The sequence below is a fragment of the Bos grunniens genome, chromosome 8 (assembly GCF_055505025.1).
Source record: "Bos grunniens cultivar Pamir isolate PY7600 chromosome 8, Bosgru_T2T1.0, whole genome shotgun sequence".
NCBI lineage: Eukaryota > Metazoa > Chordata > Mammalia > Artiodactyla > Bovidae > Bos > Bos grunniens.
The window spans coordinates 8,868,544-8,891,653 of record NC_141172.1 but is presented as its reverse complement, the minus strand read 5'-3'; the positions used below and the strand labels follow the sequence as shown (position 1 = coordinate 8,891,653).

The following is a 23,110-nucleotide window of genomic DNA, read 5'->3' as shown; positions in this document are numbered from 1 at the left end:
GAGTGTGCAGAACTTGCCTTTATTAAAGGTGTCTTAGATTCCGAATACAAAGAGAATCGTGTTTTTCTACCCGCACAGCCATCCTGGGAGGTATTTGACTTTCCCCCTTCATAGGAGGAAACCTGAGGTTCACAGAGAGAACTCGCTCTAATCAGAATCTCAGGCATGAAGTGCTGAGTCTCGTATCTCAGCACCTTCCACTGTGAGCACCTGGAAGGCACCCTTGGGCCCCCCCTCAAAGCAGGTGTGGCCATTCCCTCCAGCGGCCTAGTTGTGGCTGCCTGCGGGGCAGTGACAGCAGGAGGGGACTCATCTGAACTCAGCTCTGGGCTTGTCTTTGTCAGTGGGAGCTCCCCCGACTTCTGCCCACTCCAGCTTCTTCATTCTTCAGGAGAAAAGGTTGCTCAAGGAGACTCCAGGACTGGGGTCTGCCTCGTCACTGTCACCAGGAGGCTTTTTTTTTTTTTTTTTCTTCCTGACTTGCCAGAGCTCCCCGTCAGTCCTCCCAGCGCCTCTGGAAGCAGAGCAGAAGCAGCTGTGGGATCCTGGCTGAGCAGCGTCCAGGTAAAGCAGTGGGGGGGTGGCCTGATGGGGAGCCTGAGATGTCACAGGTCTGAGCACAGAGCCAAGGCGGGCGGGGAACAGCCAGGAGGGACTGTAGGTTCTGCTGCTCGCTTGATTAAGGGGGTCAGCCGTGTGTATGTGTCATCGAGGTGGGCAGGGAAGGGGAGGGCTGTGCGTGTTGGGGGAGGATATATATGCCGGTGTGGCTGACACAGCGGAGCCTCACACCCGGAGGAGCCCGGTTACTGACAGCTCGCAGGTAGGCGACTGCGCGCGAAGCCCTCCGCCCCAAGACACGCTGCTGGGAGCCTGGGGAAGTGGCGGACTGGCGGGCGGGCGGCAAGGCTGTCTCCCCAGCCCCTCTCCTTTGTCCAGTGTAGATGCTGCTGGCCTCCCTTTAGATTATTCATTCATCTTTTCCGTGCTCTCATGGGGGTGAGGGCAGAGGGTAGAGGTGGAGGGGAGGGCTAAGGCTTTTATTCTGAAGAGAGATGCAGAAGAAGAGCTGAACTTGGAAAGGATTGGAAAAGTTTCCATTCTCCAGGTGTGGTCCTCACTTTGTCACTTGTCTGCGGCGAAGAGGTGGTTGTAGAAGTGAGGTTAGGGGAGCGGCAGGCACTGGCGGGGTGGGGCGGGGGCTTGCCTTGCAAGGCAACCCTTCGAAAGCGCCCCCCACTCCCGACCTACCCCTCCAGGCACACTTTAGGAGGGGTTTCTCTCTTTGATGACTTCCTTTCACAGTGAGTGCAGGCTGCTTTTCAACATATCACTGAACTCGATTGCGATTTGGCTTTTTCATCCCGAGGGAACCCTGCTCCCCTCGGCACCGAATACAAATCGCTAGTGGTGATGTGGGGAAGAGTCGGAGCCTGCCCTGGGCTTGACAGGTACCCAGCCGATCACGGTCGCTGTGTGTGAATTCCGCTGTGTATTTCCGAAGGGTTGACCTTGGTCTCCAGTCCCTCATTCTTTCGGAAGTCTGTTCTCTTTTTTGCATCTTTCCTCCTCCTACCCATCTCTGCCACCTAAAGGTTTCTGCTGGGGTCCTGCGAAAATGACGTTCAGAACTCATCCAAACTCTGGCTCTCGCTCAGCCTCCTTTTCCTCTGTCTTTGTGCGTCTCTCTCCCTGTGGGTCTGGCTTTCCCCTCCCACCGCTACCCATCTTTATCCTCCCGCATCTCATTCTGAACATGGCCAAGTTCTGGGGGAATTTCAAGTAAGTCAGGATGATTCGGGAAATGGACTATTTAAAGCAAGCAGCTTTGGACTTGAATACCCTGATCCTGGGTTTCAACATCTGTGTTTCGCTTCCTCGAGCAGCCCATAATTGCCCCAATTATAACCAATAACATTGTTCGGCAGACTAACAAAAGATGAGCTTTGCATGGCATTTGCCAGCAAGCCGAAACTGGAGTTTTCAACATAGAAGGTTTGGGGCTGGGGGGCGGGGGGTGGGAAACGGGTGACTGCCTGGCTTCTCCTCAAAACCTCCCAAGGAAATTGCTGCTCTCTGCCTGCCTGTGGGTGGCTGCTGCAGGCACGCTCCTCTTTCTCAATTATAAAGTGTGGCAGGGAAAAAGGTCTGCACCCTTCCACCGATGATGCTGCAATACCTTTCACAAAAAGCATAAGCGTTCCTTTGGACTAGCTGAGTCTTCTGTGGGGGAGGGTCCCTGGAAAGACTGTCCCCCCAGCCATCACCTTGGTAGAAGGAACAGCTTCCACGGTTCCATGTGCTGCCTGTTGAGGGCGCTCTGGTGCAGCTGCAGGGTCCTTGGGTGCAGTTCCGTCCTCCCTGGCTTTATCAGCTGAAGGCTGAGGGTACAGGGGATTTAGAGGATGCAGATTTAGCATTATCAAAAAAAGGGAGTAATTGCAGGATCAGGTGCAAAGCAGTGTTTCTGGAGCCCAAGACAGGAGCTGTCGCGAAGCTATTCTGTATTCAATCAATCAGGTATTTATTATGCTCCACCAAGCAGGGGTCGATCCATCAGAGGTGATAATAACAGCCTTTACATTCACACAGCGATTTACATCTTAACGCTTTCACACCCATTATCCTCGGCAACAGCAATGAGAGATGGTGTCATTATCTCCATGGCTCAGACGAAGAAACTGAAGCTGAGAGGTTAAATAATCTGTTTCAGGATGTGGCCGAGAGAGGACCGAGCCAGCCTTGCTGGCTCCAGTGCACGGCTCTCTACGAACCTGGGGTGCTCACAAACTAAGGGGGTGGGGATGAAGCAACACACAGTGAAAGAATTCGAGGACGATGCAAGGCTGGGTGTAATTAAGTCCTAAATTTCGTAGTCCAGACAGCAAGCGCTGTAGGAATTTGGAGGAAGGAGCGCTTTCTCAGAGAGTCCAGGATTTCAAGCCGGTCAGGGAAGGAGACAGAATCTGGATGACCCAAGGGGAGAGGGATGTGGAGGTGGCTGCCAGGACAAAGGCACAAAAAGAGGGCAAAGGAATGTACATGTATTGAAACCTACTGTATGCCAGACAGTGAGCTAAACTTATCTATGTCTATTTCATGCTAATGTGCACACACACACACAGTAGGGATGGGAGATCTGGGATGAGTTTTCTATACTTTTATCCATACACAGCGAGACCCACACACACCCCACAAGCTCCAGCTCCCATGAAGGAAATCTACCTGATAAGAATCTGGCTAGAGAATAGGAGTAACAACAGCTTTCATGGCTTGAATGGCTGGGAGCTCATCACACTTCTATTTGAATGCCTTTAGGTCCTCCTAGTCACCAACATGCCACTTTCCTTCTAAACACAAACTAGCTGTGAGATTTATGGCATGCCTATTCGGGGGGCAAGCCGGTTTTCTGGGCATCTTCCTAGATAGTCTATGATCACGTTCGGTGTTGATTTTCTATGATCCCGAGATTTTTCAAATACTGGATGATGCCTCAGTGTTGCAGATACACAGCATCACCAGCTCTGATGGGACTGACTGGGTGAGTGACGTGTGGAGCTGGCCCCCAAGGAGTCTGGGTCTTGGTGAAAATGTCAGCGGATCACCCGCACACACCCAGGGCTCTGCCTAGCCACCCAGGCTTGGAGCCAGCCTCCCCGTAGCTCACTCTCCACCCCTCCACCCAGTCCCCATTCATCCTTTCATTCATTCAGCCGAGAAACGTGCCTGGATTCCTGATGCAAGCCCGCAGTGCTGAGTGCCTGGGAAAACAGACCAGGCAGCTTGTCCTCAGCTCCTGGCCAATGTCACTCACTATTAATGGGTCCAGGCTGGTGGTCTCTGAAAGGGGTGTGTGTGCCCAACAGTCCAGCAGGCTTTGGAAAACACATTGAATTTTTTTATGTGGCTATCTTATCTTTCTTAATTTGCACTTTAGTGGGTATTATAATGTAGGTAACAAATAAATTGGGAAGATTTGCTCAAAACGGTTTGATTGCTTGAGGTATAAAGTTAAAGACATTTGAAGATTATTGGTCTTGGGACTTCCCTGGTGGTGTAGTAGCTGAGACTCCAGGCTCCCCCTCCCAATGCAGGGGGCCTGGGTTCAACCCCTGGTCAGGGAAATATATCCTGAATGTATGCCACAACTAAAAGTCTGCATGCTGCAAATAAGACCTGGTACAGCCAAATAAATACTGGGAGGAAAAAAAGGGTACTAGGCTTCCCCTGTAGCTCAGTGGTAAAGAATCCACCTCTACCTGCAATTCAGGAGATGCAGGAGACAGGGGTTAGATTCCTGGGTGGGGAAGAAAACTTGGAGGAGGAAATGGCAACCCACTCCAGTATTCTTGCCTGGAAAATCCCATAGACAGAGGAGCCTGGTGGGTGCAGACCATGGGGTCGCAAAGAGACACAAGTGGGCACACATGCACACTGATCTGTATCCATTGTTCTTTTGCTGATCTGTATTTTCTAATGTTTTTGAAAGGAAGATTAAGTGATTTTATTGTAAAAGCGATGGGGGAGAAAACATTTATTTTTTATATAGGGAACCACAGGCCAGAATCAGGAAGATCCAAGACAAGAGTGATGACACCTTTCCACCTCTGCGACACCACTGACAGTAAATGCTCCTCTTAGGAATTCCCTGGTGGTCCAGTGATTAGGACTCGGCATTTTCACTTCTGGGACCTGGGTTCAATCCCTGGTCAGGGGGCAGCCAAAATATTTTAAAATAATATAAATAAAATTAAATTTAAAAAATAAAAAACTTTAAAAAAAGAAAAGAGGGGCTTCCCTGGTGGCTCAGTGGTAAAGAATCTACTTGCCAATGCAGGAGACACAGGTTTGATCCCTTATCAGGGAAGTTCCCACATGTTGAAGAGCAGCTAAGCCAGTGTGCCACAACTGCTGAGCCTGTGCTCTGGAGCCTGGGAGCCGCAGCTACTGAAGCCTGCAAGCCCTAGAGCCCGAGCTTCCCAACAGAAGCCACTGCAACATGAAACTCGCAATCGCAACTAGGCGGTGGCCCCCCTGCTGGCCGCAACTAGAAAAAAGCCCTCAAAGCAATGAAGACCTGGCACAGCCAAAAATAAACAAGCAACATTTAAAAAGAAAAAAGAAAATGGGTCCATCTCTGCTCTGAGCCCCAGGTGGGCTGTTGTAACAAATATCTGGCCACTTATAAAATCAAAAATATTAATATTGACCATCTAATCCAACTGCCTCTTTTTGGAGAAGGGTAAACAGAGCCCCAGAGAAAGAAAGGGCCTTGCTCAAGATCCCATAAGAGGAGTTTGGTGGGCTACAGTCTACGGGGTCACAAAGAATCAGACATGACTAAGCACTCAAAGCTCAAGATCCCAAAGGTGAGTGCAGAGCTGGAGCTGGAACCCAGGCCTCTTCCTCCCAAGGCACAGGGCTCTTGTTCATTCATTGCCCACCAGCTCCAGCACACCCGGTCTGTGTGGGGTGGGGACATGCTTAGCCCTCCACCTTCTCTACACCCACCTCCCACTCTCTTTCCAGGTGAGAATTTAGAAGCAGAGGAGGAACCTTTTTGGATGTAAGTCTATTAGAGGAAGAAAAGAAATAAAAGGGATTCAGTCATAACTGGTGAATAAGCAAAAGCTCAATGTAGGAGTCGGGGTTGCTATGGGTTAAAGAAATGAGACGACAAACCCTCATGCTGGTGGGCAATGAAAAACCCCTTCAGGAACTGGGGACAGGCAGCAATAAAGAGGGTGTCAGTGGCAATGACATATTTACACTACCATGTGTAAAATAGATAATTAGTAGGAAGCTGCTGAATAGCACAGGGAGCCCAGCCTGGTGCTCGGTGACGACATAGAGGGGTGGGACGGGGTGGGGGAGAACAGAAGAGACACTCAAGAGAGAGAGGAGATATAAATAATTACGACTGATTAGAGTGTGCCGCAGAAACCAATGTAACATTTAAAGCAATTATCCTCCAATTAGAAAAACAAAAAACAAAAAAAGGTGTATCATGAGAGAGGGACACCCAGAGTTCAGGACAAATGGAGCTCCTTGCAACGAATTTACCTGCAGGAAAAGACAGAAAACCACCAAAATCCTGTTTCTTTTCTTATTTTGGTCACGCAACTTGTGTAGCATGTGAGATCTTAATCGCCCAACCAGAGATCAAACCCATGCCCTTGTGATGGAATCACAGTGTCCTAACCACTGGACCACCAGGGAAGTCCCCTTGCCAAGATCATTGAAACGTCTGATGAGAGGATGAGCTTGGAAATCAGATGGGTTGGGGTCTCAGTTCTGCCACTTCAAGTTATTTCGCCTCTTCAAGCCTCAGTCTTCTCAATTGTAAAATGGGGGCAATAACATTTACCCCATAGGATGGATGCTTACAAAGCCATTAAGACAGTGCCTGGCACAGAGGAGTGTGCTAAATATAATAATAATAATATGATTACTGTTAAATACAAACGGAGACCATCCCAATAAATGCCACCAGAATTTGTCAACCTTCCCAAAGCAGGACCAGCATGTGGAGTTTATGGTTTCCCAGAACATGTTGTAGAGTCAAAATACCTGAGTTTAAGTCCTGGCTTTTTTATAAGCTGGATTATCTTAAGTAAGTTGTTAACCTCTATAAACATATGTTCCTCTCAAAGAGGGGATAATATTAACCCTAGATTATAGGATTGTATTGGGCTTCCCTGGTGGCTCAGATGGTAAAGAATATGCCTGCAATGCAGGAGACCCAGGTTTGATCCCTAGGTCATCCCTAGGTCAGGAAGATCCCCTGGAAAAGGGAATGGCAACCCACTCCAGTATTCTTGCCTGGGAAATCCCATGGACAGAGAAGCCTGGTGGGCTATAAAGTCCACAGGGTGGCAAAGAGTCAGACACGACTGAGCAACTAATGCTTTACAGGACTGTGTAAGAATATAAAACTTTTGTTACCAGCAAGAACATTCATACATGTGGCTGATGAGAAGGATGGGGGGAGATATGCCTCTAGCAGAAAACCTAGTCCCTCTTGCCTTCTCCACTAAAAGCACTAAAATTACAGGCTTTCTCATAGGTCATAAGACAAAACTCAATTAGCTTTTAGCTTCCGCTAAAGCTTCATACGTAATCCTCCAAACAGATAAGCAACTAATTATATTGCCCTTGGAATCATGATTACAAACAAATAGATTAAATAGATTAAAGCTAAACACAGTGGTATTTTATCTTTATAAAGAGTGCTGTGGCTGAAATAAAAGGTAATTAAACATTTCTTTACTCAATACAAGATGTTCAGATGCATACCATCCCCACAAGGAAGTGTTAGCTGAGTTTGGTTCACAAAGTGAAGACAAACCATGTAAAATTTAGACACATTCAGGGAAATCTTATTTACTGACAGTCTCTATTGCACAATTAAAAACAACAATCACAACAAATCGGTTGTTCCCCCCATTTGGCAGGTGAGAAGACTGAGGCTCTCAAAGGTGAAACATGCCCAAAGTCACACAATTACAAAATGCAAAGATCAAATATAAACGTAACTCAGAAATTAATCAATTACTCGTCTACATTGCTCTTGGCATTAACTGACACACAGCTACAAAGAAAGCACACAGATGTTGTTACAATTTCTCAAAAAAGTGTTAACCTAGAACACAGTTGTACAAGGGTTGTGAGGATTACCCAAAGCAACAAAGTGCTGTCCCCTTTATGAGAATATATACTAGTTGCTCAGTTGTGTCTGACTTTTTGCAATTCCATGGGCTGTAGCCCACCAGGCTCCTCTGTTCATAGAATTCTCCAGGCAAGGATACTGGAGTGGTAGCCATTCTCTTCTCCAAGGGATCTTCCCAAGGGGATCAACCCAAGGCTCAAAGCTGGGTCTCCCGCATTGCAGGCAGATTTTTTACCATCTGAGCCACCAGGGAAACAAGACCCTTTATGAGAATAATTACATATATTTTGAGCTTTTATTTATTTTAATCTCATTTAAATACCAGAAACCACCTGTAAGTTTGGACTGTGTGGTAACTCCAATTTTTAGGATTCTTTGAATTGCAGAGCAGAATGAATAGCACTGAGTAAAGATTTTTCATTAAACAGTGGCGTCACTTGTTAAAAGTAATGGGTAGCAATCTCTGGCTTTCAGCTTCTTTTACTGCTAAATGCCCACTGACATTCATCAATCTTTCTGTTTCAGTATGGATAGAACTTTGTTTTGCCACACCATACAGCCTATGGGACCTTACTTCCCTGACCAGGGCTCAAACCTACATCCCCTGCCTTGGAAGCATGGAGCCTTTAACCACTGGCCCACCAGGGAAGTCCTGGATGGAACATTGTTACAAAAAAGAAATAAAAACTTTAGCCTCCAGCATCGCTACTCTTTAAACTAATGCTAACTCATAAACAAGGATAATAACCAATCACGCCTCCCCAGCACTCAATTGCTACCAAGTGTTTTTCATTAAACTTAAGTGAAACACTTAAGTGAAACACCCAGGATGCAATTTTAAGATAATATTATTAATCACATACCTTGATTAGCCTGGGGGAGTAGAATAAGAGAACTGGCTGAATTTTAAAAAACGATTTTCTTATTTCTGAAAAATAAATTAAAATTTAAAATAAATAATAGCAAGGGATAGGACTTGGAGGGTTGAGTAGGGAGCTCAGAGATGACACACGAAAGGTTGGTGTACCAAGGATCAGAGTGAGGACTGGGCTAACCACAAGTAGATTTGATAAGGTTTCCCCAAGGGCCAAACAGTTTCCCATGCAAGAAAGGTATGGAATGGAACACATGCTCAATGTCCCAGGGGCTCATCTTTCCTTACCTCATCCTAAAAACCCATTTACCCAGAATTTGAGATAAGGAGTAACAGTCAATCCGCCAGACATTTGCTGAATGCGCAAGTTGCCACATTTAATGAAGTTCATGAAAAACCTCAGCAGGAGAGCATTTCATTAACATCTGTCACAACTTATCAGCTCAGCCTATGCAAACATTACGGATTGCAATTTTGTATTAGGAAGGAAAGGCAAAGGTCCTTTTTCTTCCGGCTTTTCCCTTCCTTCTGTGACGTACGGACACTGCCACCATGTGGCCATAGAGAACATAGCATGCTGAACAAAGTAGACTCAACTGTCTCTCCGCCCAGAATGAAACTGAGTAGAATGAGAAGCTTAAAGGCAACTACCAAATTAAACAAAGGATGTAACCAAGCAGTCCTCAGTTTGAGACCTTTGCTGATATGGTGACTGTTTGGAACTCAAAAGATATATTCTCTTCAAAAGAGCCTATAAGTGGTGATGAGTCTTCATTGCTTGTCTACCAACAGGTTGCACCACTGCAGACTTAGCACATAGCACCATCCCAACCATGCCTCCCAGACACTGGCAACTAGTCTTTTTCCAGAACATGCATGGGGTTCCAGCTTTGGATGGCATCTGGCTTTGCTCTGGAGCAAAACTTGTTCCTAGCCCTCCCACCTGGAGTGGAACAATTAACTACCAGAAACTTGTCAGGCCATGGGCTTCCCTGGTGGCTCAGACGGTAAAGAATCCTCCTGCACTGCAGGAGACCTGGGTTCAGTCCCTGGGTTGGGAAGATTCCCTGGAGGAAGGCATGGCAACCCACTCCAGTATTCTTGCCTGGAGAATCCCCATGGACAGAGGAGCCTGGCAGGCTATAGTCCATGGGGTCGCAAAGAGTAGGACAGGACTGAGTGACTCAGCACAGTGATTTGTCAGGCAGGTCCTGAAGTGGCTTCTATGCCTGAGCATCCCAGGCTCCCAGGGAAGTGGGGGAGCCTCCTAAACACTCCCCAACTCTTATTTGTGAAGAATAGGCACTCCTGAGACACTCCACTGTCATCTATCAGACTTTCTTGAGCACCTCCTAAGCACCTGGCCCTGTGCTGGGTGCTTGAAATTCAGATAACCATAGAACATGATTTCTGCCCTTCAGGAAGTCACAGCCCAGTGGGAGAAATGGACACGTAAGTCCAAGCTTACAGTGTAGAGTGCTAAGTGCCAAACGGCAGACAATAATAGTATTACAGAGTGAAGGCTATGTCCTGGGCTCCTTCTTTGACAAACTTTTATTATACTTGTTCTGTGCTGGGTGCTGTTTTAACTGTGCCAGGTTGATATTTAAAGATATCAACCCATTAATCATCCTATAAGATGGTTACTCTTACTATCCCGGTTTTACAGATGAGAACCTGAGGGGCTGAGTTGCAGATGTGGGATTTTGCAGACCCAGGCAGTCTGCAGTGATGAGAAGATGAGAAAAGACAAATCCCTCCATTAAAAAAAAACCCAAACAAAGTAGAGCTACCATATGCTCCTGCAATCCCACTCCTGGGCATGTATCCAGAAAAAAAGCATAATTCAAAAATATACATGCACCCCAATGTTCATACAGCACTATTTACAATGACCAAGACATGGAAGCAACCTGAATGTCCGCGGAAAAATGAATGGATAAATAAGCAGCGATACATATATATATAATGGAATATTACTCAATCATAAAGAATGAAATAGTGCCATTTGCAGCAACATAGATTATCATACTAAGTGAGAAAGACAAATTATATGATATCACTAATATGTGGAATCTAATAAAAAAGGATACAAAATGAATTTATTTACAAAACAGACTCACAGACACAGAAAACAAACTTATGGTTACCAAAGGGGAAAGGCTGTGGCGGGGGCGGGAGGATAAATCAGGGGGCTGGGATTAACATATACACACTATACTATATAGCACAAGGGACTCTACTCAACATTCTGTAATAACCTACATGGGGAAAAGAATCCAAAATACATATAAGTGAATCACTGTGCTGTACACCTGAAACTATCACAACATTGTTAATCAATTATAAAATTAAAGTTTTTTTTAAAAGAAAACAGGAATCCTAGCAACCCCATCTCATAGGTCTGTTGTGCCTGTTTGACGGACAGGTCTCCAGGGCTCACTTCTTCTCTCCTTGATGTACCTCACAATGCCACACAAACAGAGGAGACTCATCTAACTCAGACCAGGGAGGGCTTCCCCCAGGGGATAACTCCGTATGAAGTGTGAGCTAGAGACGGGTATTCTGGGCAGAAGGAAGAGCAGGGACCAAGACACAGAGGCATGAAGGGACCTGATAGATTTGGAAATTATGTGTGACTCACGAGGACTGGAGGAGATTCAAGGTTGAATGACAGGAGCTGAAGCCAGAGAGCTGGGTGGGAGTTGGGCTGAGTCCCATGGGGGATCAGAGAATTAAAGAATGAGGGAATCATCAGACGTGGAGATGGCTTGGTGGGAGGCTGGATCATTGGGTAGACTAATTAGAGGGTGATCACAATAACCAAAGTAATAAATCTCAACTAAGGTACTATCCCCTGAGATATAGGAGAAAGATGCATATGAGGCATATTCATTTGAAAAGACAGTCTGTTATACAACTTAGCAACTAAGCAACAACAACATTTGAATACATGTTCAAGTTCATTAGCACAGACTTCCCAACCGGTAGGGTAGAGGGTGAACCCTGTAGATGGCAAACATGACCCTGTTTCACCTGGAATGGGCCTCTCTTTCAGAAGGGGCTTCCCTTAGGAAGACAGCCCCAGCAAGGCTGCCTGCTCACCATCCCCTCCCACCCATGCTGTGTTCTCCCTTCCTCTATGTCTTTGCTTTTTGTTTGTTTATCTTTCAGCTGTGCCGTGTGGCAGGTGGGATCTTAGTTCCCTGACCAGGTATCAAATCCATACCCCCTCCATTGGCAGCGTGGACTCTTAACCACTGGACCACCGTGGAAGTCCCTATGCCTTTGGAAAGTCATTCCCTGCGTCTTCTCTGTCCTCTTGGCAGACTCTTTTTGTGATAACTGGAGTACAATTGCTCTACAATGTTGTGTCAGTCACTGCTGTACAATGAAGTGAATCAGCTATAGGTATACATATATTCCATCCCTCTTGAACTTCCCTCCCACCTCACCCCCATCCCACCCCTCTAGGTCTTCAGAGCGCTGACCTGAGCTCCCTGTGCTATACACAGGTACCACATTATCTAGCAATCCCAGTACTGGGCATATGCCCTGAGAAAAGACACATGTACCCCAATGTTCATTGCAGCACTGTTTAAAATAGCCAGGACATGGAAGCAACCTGAATGTCCATCAACAGATGAATGGATAAAGGAGATGTGGTACATATATATATGATGGAAGATTACTCAGCCATTACAAAAACTGGGTCATTTGTAGAGGTGTGGATGGACCTTGAGTCTGTCATACAGAGTGAAGTAAGTCAGAAAGAGAAAAACAAATATCCTATATTAACGCATATATGTGGAATCTAAAAAAATGGTACAGATGAACCTGTCTGCAGGGCAGAAACAGAGATGTGGATGTAGAGAGTGGACAGACAGACACAGGGGAGAAGGGGAAAGAGGGATGAATTGGGAGACTAGGATTGAATATATACACTGCCACGTGAAAAATAGACAGCTAGTGGCAACCTCACTCATTATTCAAAACCCATCTCAGATGTCACCTCAATAACTTAACAAGCATTGACCATTGATTCAGTCGCCATACTCTTGGTATGAAAAGCTTGGATGATGCCCAGGAAGAGCTGGCATGGTTTCCGTGCATGGCCAGTGGCCACGGATCACCCCCCCTCCTCCTCCCACTGACTAGCGCCATCGCACACCTATTTTCTACCTCTGCTTCTCAAACTCTAAGCATGTATACAAATCACCTGAGAATCTTACTAAAAAGACAGATCCAGATTCAGTAGATCTGGGGTAGGGACCGAAATTCTGTTTTGCTTACAAGATCCCAGGAGATGCTGCTGGTCTGCAGACTGCATTTGAATAGTAAGGCTTATACATTGTCTCAGTGTAGTCTAATTAAAAAGTAATAAAGGCCATTATTTGTTTTTCTATGCTGAATACTCAAGGTAAAATTTATATACAAGGAAACACACAGAATCTAAATGTACAATTCAGTGAATTTCTAGCAAACGTATACACCCCTGTGACCTACACCTCAATCAAGAACATTTCACATTTCCAGAAAGTCCCCTCATTCCCCTTTCCATTTAACCCTCCAAATAAAGTTGATTCTACAGGGACCCAAAGTGATGCGGTCCAAGAAAATAGCTTTCCGATGCAGGAGACTCGATCACAGGATAAGTCTAAAGGGAAACAGGAAGAACTGCATTTGTTTGAGGCAATCCTACATAAAGAATATAAATGACTGATCTAACTCATAATCATTGGTGCTATTACCTTAGAATAGTCTCTTTGGTCGTTTTTCAATAAATGACTCCATCTGCCTGGCCCTGTGCTTTGCACAGAATAACAAGGTGAACATATTAGCTCTGTGTGCAGAGAGCTGGCTCCCATCAAGGAGGAGAAACAGACAAGAAACCTAGCAGATGCTTCCCAGAAGAGTGAATTTGGGGCTGCAGGGCATTCCTGGCCAAGGCAGGGGAGGATGAGTCATTCATAAATCTCCTATGTTACACATCTCATACTCTGCAAAACATTTCTTATGGATCTCATTTTTGCAACAGCCCCGGGCCAAGGCAGGTACCAGTGTTTCCCATTAAGAGCTGTGAAAAATGAGACTGGGAGGGGCTGTCTCAAGGCCACAAGTGGGCCTTGCAAGTGGGGCCTGCGGCTCCCTGGAAGCTCTCATACACGTGGAGGCCAGTTGGATAGCAGGAGTAACAGGTGTGCCTGCTTCCCCATCCCCATCCCAGAACCCAGATGTGCCTGTGCGTGAACATCACCCCTGGCAAACAGGCTGGGCCACCTGTGCCCTTGACCATCCAACCCCCATTGGGAAGTGGAATCCAGGGCACTGTGCCCTGGACGAGGGTCTCCAGCCCCTACCGGCCCCCAGAGAAGGGCTGTGCTAACGGTGCCCACCCTCACTTATGTTTTAGCGTCTGGCTTCCAGCTCCTGCACCATGAAAATCCTGTTTTGTGACCTCCTGCTGCTCAGCCTCTTCTCCAGCGTGTCCAGCAGCTGTCAGAAGGACTGTCTGGTCTGCAGAGAGAAGCTCCGCCCCACTCTTGACAGCTTCAACCTCGAGGTAGGTCCAGGAGTTTGGACCCTGTCTTCCCCTCCCCGCCCAGGTCACGTGACTCTCCCAGTGTGGGATGGTCCCTAAGAAACAGACGTGGACTTGAGCAGCTTCTGAAATCAAACCCTGTCATTGTCCCACGTTTCCACATTTGAGTAAAGACCCACCCAGGCTGCTGTTTTGTTCCTATTATTAAAAGCATTCACACTCATTCTAGAGAATTTGGCAAATTCCAAGAACTATGAAAAGAAAAAATTAAAGTCACCTTTAATCTCACCGGTCAGAGAAAAAAATCTTAGTTTTTTCACTTGCTGTTTTATACCAAGATAAGTTTCCCATTATTAGCATTATTTTAAGTATACTTGGCTTAACCAATCCCTCCTGCTGAGCATGTAAGTTGTCCTCCAGTTTTGATGTTATAGACAATTCTACAGTGAACACCTACGTGCTGTCTTGTATTTATTTGAGCACTAAATTTCACTAAGTCAGCTGCTTTCTCCACTGCTTTTATTACTGTTTAAATAGTTATTCCTTTCCTACTAAATCCAATATAACTCGATTACTTTTTCTTTGTAGTCAAGAGAACTCCTTTCAAAAGATGTCATGTTTGGAACTCCTCAATCTTAAGAGTCACCTTTTCCCTCCTGTCCCTTGAGGCAAGTGTACAAATATAGAAACCAAGTACTCACATTGGGCTGACACACAGACATGAACAGACACAGCCCCCTGACCCACCAAAACACCACGCTCCTCCCATGCCACCTCAGTGGCTTTCGAGCCTGTTTTCTGAACAGTAATAACCATGAAATCATGAAGAAGCATCCCGAGAACCCATTCAAATTCATCCATTCTCCTCCTCCAGTCATTGTGGGTTTTCTGAGCACCTACTATGCACCAAGCACCTACTATGCGCCAAGCACTGGGCTAGACCAAGGGCCCCAAGGTGAGCAGACAGATAGTGGGAGAGAAGAACCCACAATCCTTTCCTGAGAGTAATTACTGAGCAATGGGGAAGCAAGAGCAGTGGACCCCAACCTAGTCTAGAGGGGTGGAGGGGGCTCTGGGAGGAACTGAAGCCTCTAAGGAGACCTTAAGATGGTCAAAGAGGCAGGGAGTGAGCCCAGGTAATGAGGGAGGCACAGAGTGGGGGAGGAGCGCACATGCGCAAATGCCTTTGGGGGGAGGGGAGTGGCATGTAAAGAATTGAGGCAAGCTGGATTTGGCTAGAACACAGAAGACCCACATGTCTTTTCTGTGCAGGCCAGAGAGGCTTAAAATTTGACCCAAAACAAAACACTTTCCCGTGGTCTCAGTCAACAGAGCAGACCGCTAGTTCACAGGTAAACCAGTGAAGGAGCTGATAAAGGAATAATCTCATCATTGTCACACTCTTGACAAAGACTGAAAGTTGTACACAGTTCCTAAATCACAAGTTTTAACTGCAACCCTATACCTCCCACTCCAAGAAGCATGAAGATATGTGTACACCCATGTTTATGGCAGCATTACTCACGATAGTCAAAAGGTAGAAAAGACTCAAATGACCGACGAGAGACGGATGGATAAACAAAACATGGTCAATGCGGACAATGGAATATTATGCAGCTTTTAAAAAGGAAGGGAATTGTGATACAGGCTACATCATGGATGAGCCCTGAAGATGTATGCTGTCACAAAACGACAAATACTGTAGGATGGCACTTACCTGCAGTTCAAGACCAGTCAAGACTCAGAGACAGAAAGTAGAATGGGGCTGCCAAGAGCTGGGGAAACAGGGAGAGGGGAGTTAGTGTTTAATAAATACCAAGTTTCAGTTTGGGAGAACGAAAAATTTCTAGAGATGGGAGCAAGGGTTGATGGTAACCCAACAAAGTGAATGTACTTAATGCCACTGAGATGTACTCTTAAAAATGGTTCCAGTGTAAATTTGATGGTATTTGGATTTTACAATAGAAAAAAAAGTATTTGGAGCTCAGCTGTAAGGATAACACTGAGTCTGTACTAGTTTGTTTTTTCTTTTTTTCCACAAATTTAGGTAACTTGTTGAGAGCAAACATCATGCCTGACTGTGAAGCACTGTGATGTTCCGGCTCCCGGGACACCTTGACCTTGAGTGCCAATTGTGAGATGACAGAGGCCACCAGGGCAGGTTCCCTCCAGCCTCCTTATTGTCACCTCAGGATCTGTGCTTCTGCTCCTTCTTCTTCCCCCTTCCTGTGTACCACTGATTTTCCTGCTGGAAATTCGTTTTTCCCATCTCCCACTTGCTCTTTCCTTCCCTTTGTTGTCCTGTTTTTGGAAGAGTATCCCCATTTGCAACTTGGACCCCCTCACAGTTGCCTCGCCCCTTTGCTGTGCTCGAGCTCAGTTGCTCAGTGGTATCTGCCCGCATGGGCTGTAGCCCCCCAGGCTCCTCTGTCCATGGGATTCTCCAGGCAAGAATACCGGTGTGGGTTGCCATTTCCTTCTCCAGGGGACCTCCCCTACCCCGTGACTCGAACCCGTGTCTCCTGCACTGCAGGCAGATTCTTTAACGCTGCCCCACCTGGGAAGCCCGCCTTAACTCCTTAGCCAATCTCCAAGGTCACCAGCAGTTCCTAACCACAGAAACCTTCGCCAATGTGCAGGCTTCCCCTCCTCGTCCTCTCTGGTGAACCCTGCCCTCTTCTCCACTCTGACTCTTCCTTTTCTGCCTCCTGTTAGAGCCCCATTTCTCTTCCTGCCCCCTCCAAACACAAGTGGTAACCAAGATTCCCTGTTCTTACCTCCATGTCCTTTCTTCTTCCCAGCGTCTGCTTTCCCCAGGCAGCAGGTACACTTTTTGCCTCCTCTCTGCTGGGATCCCATCACTTTCCATAGTTCCTGGGAAATCCGTGCTTCCCTTCCCTCCCCACAGCTCCAAGAACCTGTCCTGCCATCTTGCTCATACCTCCGACTCCTCCCCCAGCCAATAAACCCTTCAATACTACTCAGGAGAGGATGCCTTGCTGATTCCCCACCAGTCCCCAATTGAGCCAGCCCCTAGCACCTTTGTTCTCTGACAATTACTTGCATCTGCTGGGCTATCTCTTAGGTGCTTCTTTGCCAATTAATCTGGGCTTCTCCAGCACACAGTACAGTGTGGCACAGGGCAGTACTCAATAAACAGGTCCCGTGGAAACCGGAGGGCTTCCCAGATGGTGCTAGTGGGAACCCGCCTGCCAATGCAAGAGATGAAAGAGATACAGGTTCGAACCCTGGGTCTGGAATATTCCCTGGAGGAGGAAATGGCAACCCCCTCCAATATTCTTGCCGAGAGAATCCCATGGACAGAGGAGCCTGATGGGCTACAGTCCGTGGAGTCACAAAGAGTTGGACACGACGGAAATGACTTCGCATGCAAGCACAGGGAAACTGTAACATTCCAAGGCCTTTTAGTCTCCTAACAGGTGCAGATGCTTTAGAGGTTTTGCACAGGTGTCTTTCAAAGCCAGGAAGGAATTTGGAGCTAGTTTTTATTTCTCCGTAGCATCTTAAATCTCTGGGATCCGGAAAACACTAAGAAAATGGCCAGTTCCCACTTCAGAGTGATGGATGACCTCTTGCAAGTGCCTGTTGACCCCCAGAGGACCTGGTTGCCTGGGTGTTTCTAGCTTATATTCACTTTTAACCTATTTTTTTTTTTTAAGTTTTATGAAATGCCTAGAATCGAGACAACCACATCTCACTTCCAAATCTTGCAACCCTTGACTATGTCCTCTCTGTGAAAGATGGGAGGACTCAGATATTTAGGCAAGGGTCACTGTCCGCCCCCACCCCAATCCTTCCACCAAATGATGGGATCCCAATATATTCCCAGGACCTTCCGGACCCTTGGCTTCATCAGGAATTTCATTTGTTCTCCCTCCAGGGCAATGGTCCAAGCATGCCTGCCTTTTTGTTAGACTATCATTTTGGTAAGTAAATGACTAGCACACAAGCCAAATGATTGGAAAGTCCTGGGCTTTCAGCTAATTGAGAATGATACTTACCCTACCAGCTTACGAAGAAAAAAGCTAGATTCACCGAGTCATTTTAGTGACCAAGAAGAAGGTAACTCCCAAGAAAGTTCTGTTTTGTTGTTGTAGTAGTTTAGTTACTCAGTCATGTCCAACTCTTTTCGACCTCACAGACTGTAGCCCAACAGGCTCCTCTGTCCATGGGATTTCCCAGGCAAGAAAACTGGAGTGGGTTGCCATTTCCTTCTCCAGGCAATCTTCCAGACCCAGGGATCAAACCCGTATCTCCTGCATTGGCAGGCAGATTCTTTACCCCTGAGCCACCAGGGAAGCCAAGAAAGATCTAGGGAAACTTATTTAAATTCCCTAAAACTCTATTAACAGCAGAAGAGTTACTACTTCTGGTAGTTTCTGTCTTCATTACACAGAAAATCTTAGTAGTTGACTTGCCCTGCTGCTGCTGCTGCTGCTGCTAAGTTGCTTCAGTCGTGTCCGACTCTGTGTGACACCATAGACGGCAGCCCACCAGGCTCCCCCGTCCCTGGAATTCTCCAGGCAAGAACACTGGAGTGGGTTGCCATTTTCTTCTCCAATGCATGAAAGTGAAAAGTGAAAATGAAGTCGCTCAGTCGTGTCTGACTCTTAGCGACCCCATGGACTGCAGCCTTCCAGGCTCCTCCGTCCATGGGATTTTCCAGGCAAGAGTACTGGAGTGGGTGCCATCGCCTTCTCCCCTGACTTGCCCTAGGAGTTCCTAACACATTTTTCTTTTGTGCTGCGCATCTGCTGGCCCACTAGCATTGGCTCTCTGATATACTGGCAGAACCTCCCAAAGCAAATAGGTCCCAAGTGTCTCTTGGTCAGAAGTGGCTGGATTCCTTAGAGGCAGAAACATGACAATCTGAATGAATTGTTTATTTTCCTTCTGTAGGGCTCACTAATCTTTGATCCTAGACATTCAGATGACCCTTTGCTCATTGACTTCCCTCCCCCATGCAAAGCCCAGCTTTACAGATCAATTTGGCATCAATCTGGGACTTTCCAGATGCTCCTCCATGCTGTGTCTGAATATAGCAATGTCATCAGAGTGGGCTGTGAAAACGTGTCCAGCTCACTTAATGGGCCATTAACCCATCTCTGCAAATAGGCTGGTGAGTCCCTCAGACCAGAGAGTGTAGTCAGTAAGCTCATATGCCCATCTGGTGCTACAAATGTTGCCATCAATTTGGATTCCTCATTTTTTTTGCCCCAAAACCTTCTCCTAAATCAGGAATCAAGATCCATTTTTTAGTACCTAATCATCTAACAGTATGTTGAGTCTCGGTAACAGCTATACATCTGGTTTGATCATAGAATTTCATTTCCTCTGATTTACATGCAATATAATTACCATCTGGGCTTAGAAACCCAGGGGCTTGCAGAAGATCTTAGAGACTCTAGGCTTAACAGTTTCCACTCGTTCCTGTAAATGGACAGAGCAGAACAAGGCAACGAGCACTTTGAGGATCCTATCCATGTGAGGACTGAACCAAGTGTGTTCAAAAGTCCTTTTGAGTCCAACAAGTCTACGCTTATGACCGCACAAGTCACGTTGGGACTTGAACCCAGCAAAACCCCAGGATGGAACTTGAACCCACTCCTTTTTTTTTTTTTTTTTTAATGTGACTGCTCCAGGTCTTAGCTGCAGCACACTGGAGTTTTCATTCTCCCATGCTAGATTTTCATTGTGGCATGTGGGAGTGAGTGTGTGCTCAGTCACTCAATCAAGTCTGACTCTTTTTGGCCCCATGGACTGTAGCCCTCCAAGGCTCTTCGGTCATGGGATTCTCTAGGCAAGAATACTGAAGTGGGTTGCCATTTCCTCTTCCAGGGAATCTTCCGGACAGTTGGATCAATAGCCACGTTTCCTGTGCCTCCCGCATTGGCAGGCAGATTCTTTAGAAAGGAGCCACCTTGGAAGCCCTTAGTAGCAGGATGAGGGATCTAATTTCCTGACCAGGGATGGAACCCAAGTGTCCTGCATTGGGAGTGCAGAGTCTTAACCACTGAATGACCAGGAAAGCCACTGTCTTTTAATTGAAATTGCACACCTGGTCTCAGGACTTAATGAAGCTTAGATTCTTTATGTCTCCTTGCACAAAGAATTCCGTAAGAGAAAGTGATAGGTAAGAAGTGGATTTATTTAGAGATACACATTCCATAGACAGAATGCAATCTGTCTCAAAAGGATAGAATGGCCCTGGAAGAAATACATTTCACAGACAGAGTGTGGGCCATCTCAGAAGGCAAGAGGCCCCAGAATATGGGGTGGTTAGTTTTTATGGGCTGGGTGATTTCATGGGCTAATGAGTAGAATTATTCGAGTTATTTTGGAAAAGGGGTAGAGATTTTCTGGAATTGGGCCACCGCCCACTTTTTGATCTTTTACGATCAGCCTCTGAACTTTCATGGCGCCTGTAGTTGTGTCATTTATCACAGTGCTAATATCACAGCCAGCATATGAAGAGGCTCAAGGTTCACTGGAAGTCGAATCTTCCGCCATCTTTTATCTACTCATTAGCCCATGAAATCACCCAGCCCATAAAAACTAACCACCAGTTTATGTCGTATCCTCTAGGGCTATGTCATTTGATTAGAGGTTTTATCCTTCCCGCTTCCCTCCTATTTCACTTCTACTGACTTTCCCGGTGTTACCCATGCTTTCTGCTTCCTCCTTGACTCTGTAGAGTAGGGTTTCTCAGACTCTGTGGATATATTAAGCTGGATAATTATTTGTTGGGGTGCGGGGTGGGCTGTCCCTTACATTACAGGTTGTTTGCCAGTGTTCTTGTGAAATGGAGCAGGACCCTGGGGGTCCTCCTGGGTACAAGTCCTTTCTGTGTCCCCCAATTCTTGTTTGTAGGAAATAGGTCTCCTTCAGTCTCCTGAACCTGCCCTGAGTTCCAAAGGGAAGTTGCTAATCAGGGAAGGTAGGGGATGCCAAGAGCAGGGAGGAGCAGTCAAACAATAGTGCAGCCATTCTTGGTTCCCCTCAAGGAATATACATAACAATACCTTTGTGTTCAAAGGGCTGACTCATTAGAAAAGACCAGGATACTGGAAAAGTTGGAGGCAGGAAAAGAAGGGGATGATGGAGGATGAGATGATTGGATGGCGGCACCGACTCAATGGACGTGAGTTTGAGAAAACTCTGGGAGGTGGTGAAGGACAGGGAAGCCTGGCGTGCTGCAGTCTGTGGGTTGCAGAGTCAGACACGACTTAGCGACTGAATGACGACAACGACCTTTGAATTCCTCTGTGGGACCTACGGCCCCCACCCAGGTGGATGATGGTAACTTCAGGCTGAGCACAAGATTCCTGGAACATCTGTTACCACCAGCCATTCAGAACAAAGTCACACACCCTGCAGCCTTCACCCCATATCTTGCCTATAAAAACTTCTCCACGAAATCCATCAGGGAGTTCGGGGCTTTTGAATAGGAGTCACCTGTTCACCTTGCTTCACAGCACCCCCAAGAGGAAATCAGGCAGAGAGGGTGGAAAGCAGACGGTGGACTCACATGCTGACCACATGGAGAGACGGGGTCCTGAGAAGGGGGATTCTGGAGAGGTGCCCAGGGCTCTACACCTGAACCAGCTGGGGAGTAAGGTGATGTTCAGAGAGAGAGACAGAGCAAAAAGATAGACTTGGGGTGGAAAAAAGTAGGAGTGAAGTACTGATATATATGCTACAATCAGTACTTCATTCAAACCTGTTCCACACATACTGAAAAAGTATATCAGAAAAGAATTAAAGTCACCTGCTAGTAACAAACACCTGAAGTGACACCTTTAATAAGATGGAGATTTAGGAGTTCTCAGGTGGCTCAGTGGTAAAGAATCCACCTGCCAAGGTAGGAGACTCAGGTCCTATCCCTGAGTCGGGAAGATCCCCAGGAGGAGGAAAAGGCAACTCACTGCAGTGTTCCTGCCTGGGAAATCCCTCGGACAGAGAGGAGCCTGCTGGGCTACAGTCTGTGGGGTCGCAAAAGAGTTGGACGAAACTTAGCAACTAAACAACAGTACCTGGTAGTCCACCGGTAGGATTCGGGCTTTCACTGCTGTGACATGGGTTCCGTCCCTGGTTGGGGAACTGAGATCCCACAAGCTGCGCTGTGTGTCCCCCGCCCACCAAAAGATAGAGATTTGATTCCTCACACAGAAGTCAGGAGGAGAAAGTGGGAGATGCTCAAGTGGAAGCATGAGCATGACCACATCTTGGAGAAGCTTGGCAGCAACAAAAGGAGGGCAGGGTCAGGGTGGTAAAGGCAAGCAGGAGAAGTCAGACTGAAGGACACGTTTTGAGGATTTGGTGGAACAGCTGTTGAAGTCTGTGATTTAAGCTGCATGCGTATCTCACTACTCAGTTAGAGATCAAGTTGGAAACCTTGCTCATAGAGGCACGTGTACCACTCTGAACACCCGGGTGGGAGTGTTTGCTCCCCAGAGAGCCCCAATGGGGCACACACGCATCTTCTCACATCCTGCACCTGTCCAACCAGAGCAGTAACTCCTGATGCCCTGTAAGCCAGGCACGGGCTCCTTGGTTTGGGGCTGTCTTGGTAGTCCAGTGTTAAGACTCCAAGCTTCCAATGCAGTGGGTGCAGGTTTGATCCCTGGTCCAGGAACTAAGATCCCACATGATGCATGGTGCAGCCAAAAAAAGTAAAAATTAAAAAAAAGACTCCAAGGTTTGATGAAGGGCTCTGCAGCTTCCTGCTCACCATGATGTCAAAGTCAGGCTGAAGTGGGGTTTTCATCTGACCCCAAAAACACAGAGAGGAGTGTTCGGGGTGAAGTGTGCTTGGGTGTTCAGTTGTTTCCGACTCTTTGCGGCCCCACAGGCTGTAGCCCGCCAGACTCCTCTGTCCATGGGATTTTCCAGGCAAGAATACTGGAGCAGGTTCCCATTTCCTTCTCCAGGGAATCTTCCTGAACCAGGGATTGAAGCTGTGTCTCCTGTGGTTCCTGCTTTACAGGTGGATTCTTTACCACTT

The 23,110-nt window shown here is 46.8% G+C and overlaps 1 protein-coding gene and 1 long non-coding RNA gene across 21 annotated transcripts in view; one reads left to right on the top strand and one right to left on the bottom strand.

Annotated features, from left to right (window-relative positions):
* LOC147366642 (uncharacterized) lies at positions 1 to 17,230 on the bottom strand. Of its 12 annotated transcripts, none has more exons than XR_015169428.1 (5): positions 16,863 to 17,230; positions 15,803 to 15,860; positions 8,533 to 8,597; positions 3,727 to 3,875; positions 1 to 3,001 (listed from the first exon to the last, which is right to left on the bottom strand). It is a non-coding gene; the product is annotated as an uncharacterized LOC147366642 (long non-coding RNA). The 12 variants fall into 12 exon arrangements; XR_015169431.1 differs by lacking the exon at positions 3,727 to 3,875 and having other exon boundaries at positions 1 to 1,610; positions 2,268 to 3,001; positions 16,863 to 17,216; XR_015169430.1 differs by lacking the exon at positions 3,727 to 3,875 and having other exon boundaries at positions 1 to 514; positions 2,180 to 3,001; positions 16,863 to 17,213.
* PNOC (prepronociceptin) overlaps positions 701 to 23,110 on the top strand; it is a 29,145-nt gene continuing 6,735 nt past the window's right edge. Inside the window, exons 1-2 of one of the 9 annotated variants that reach the window (XM_086414842.1) lie at positions 701 to 823; positions 13,957 to 14,106. In XM_086414842.1, the coding sequence (XP_086270968.1) occupies positions 701 to 823; positions 13,957 to 14,106 (273 nt within the window). Of the gene's footprint in view, positions 824 to 13,952; positions 14,107 to 17,678; positions 18,033 to 21,227; positions 21,248 to 21,628; positions 21,724 to 21,923; positions 22,154 to 22,977; positions 23,093 to 23,110 lie in introns of those variants that run through there. The other 8 variants (XM_086414835.1, XM_086414836.1, XM_086414840.1 and 5 more) reach the window with 8 other exon arrangements.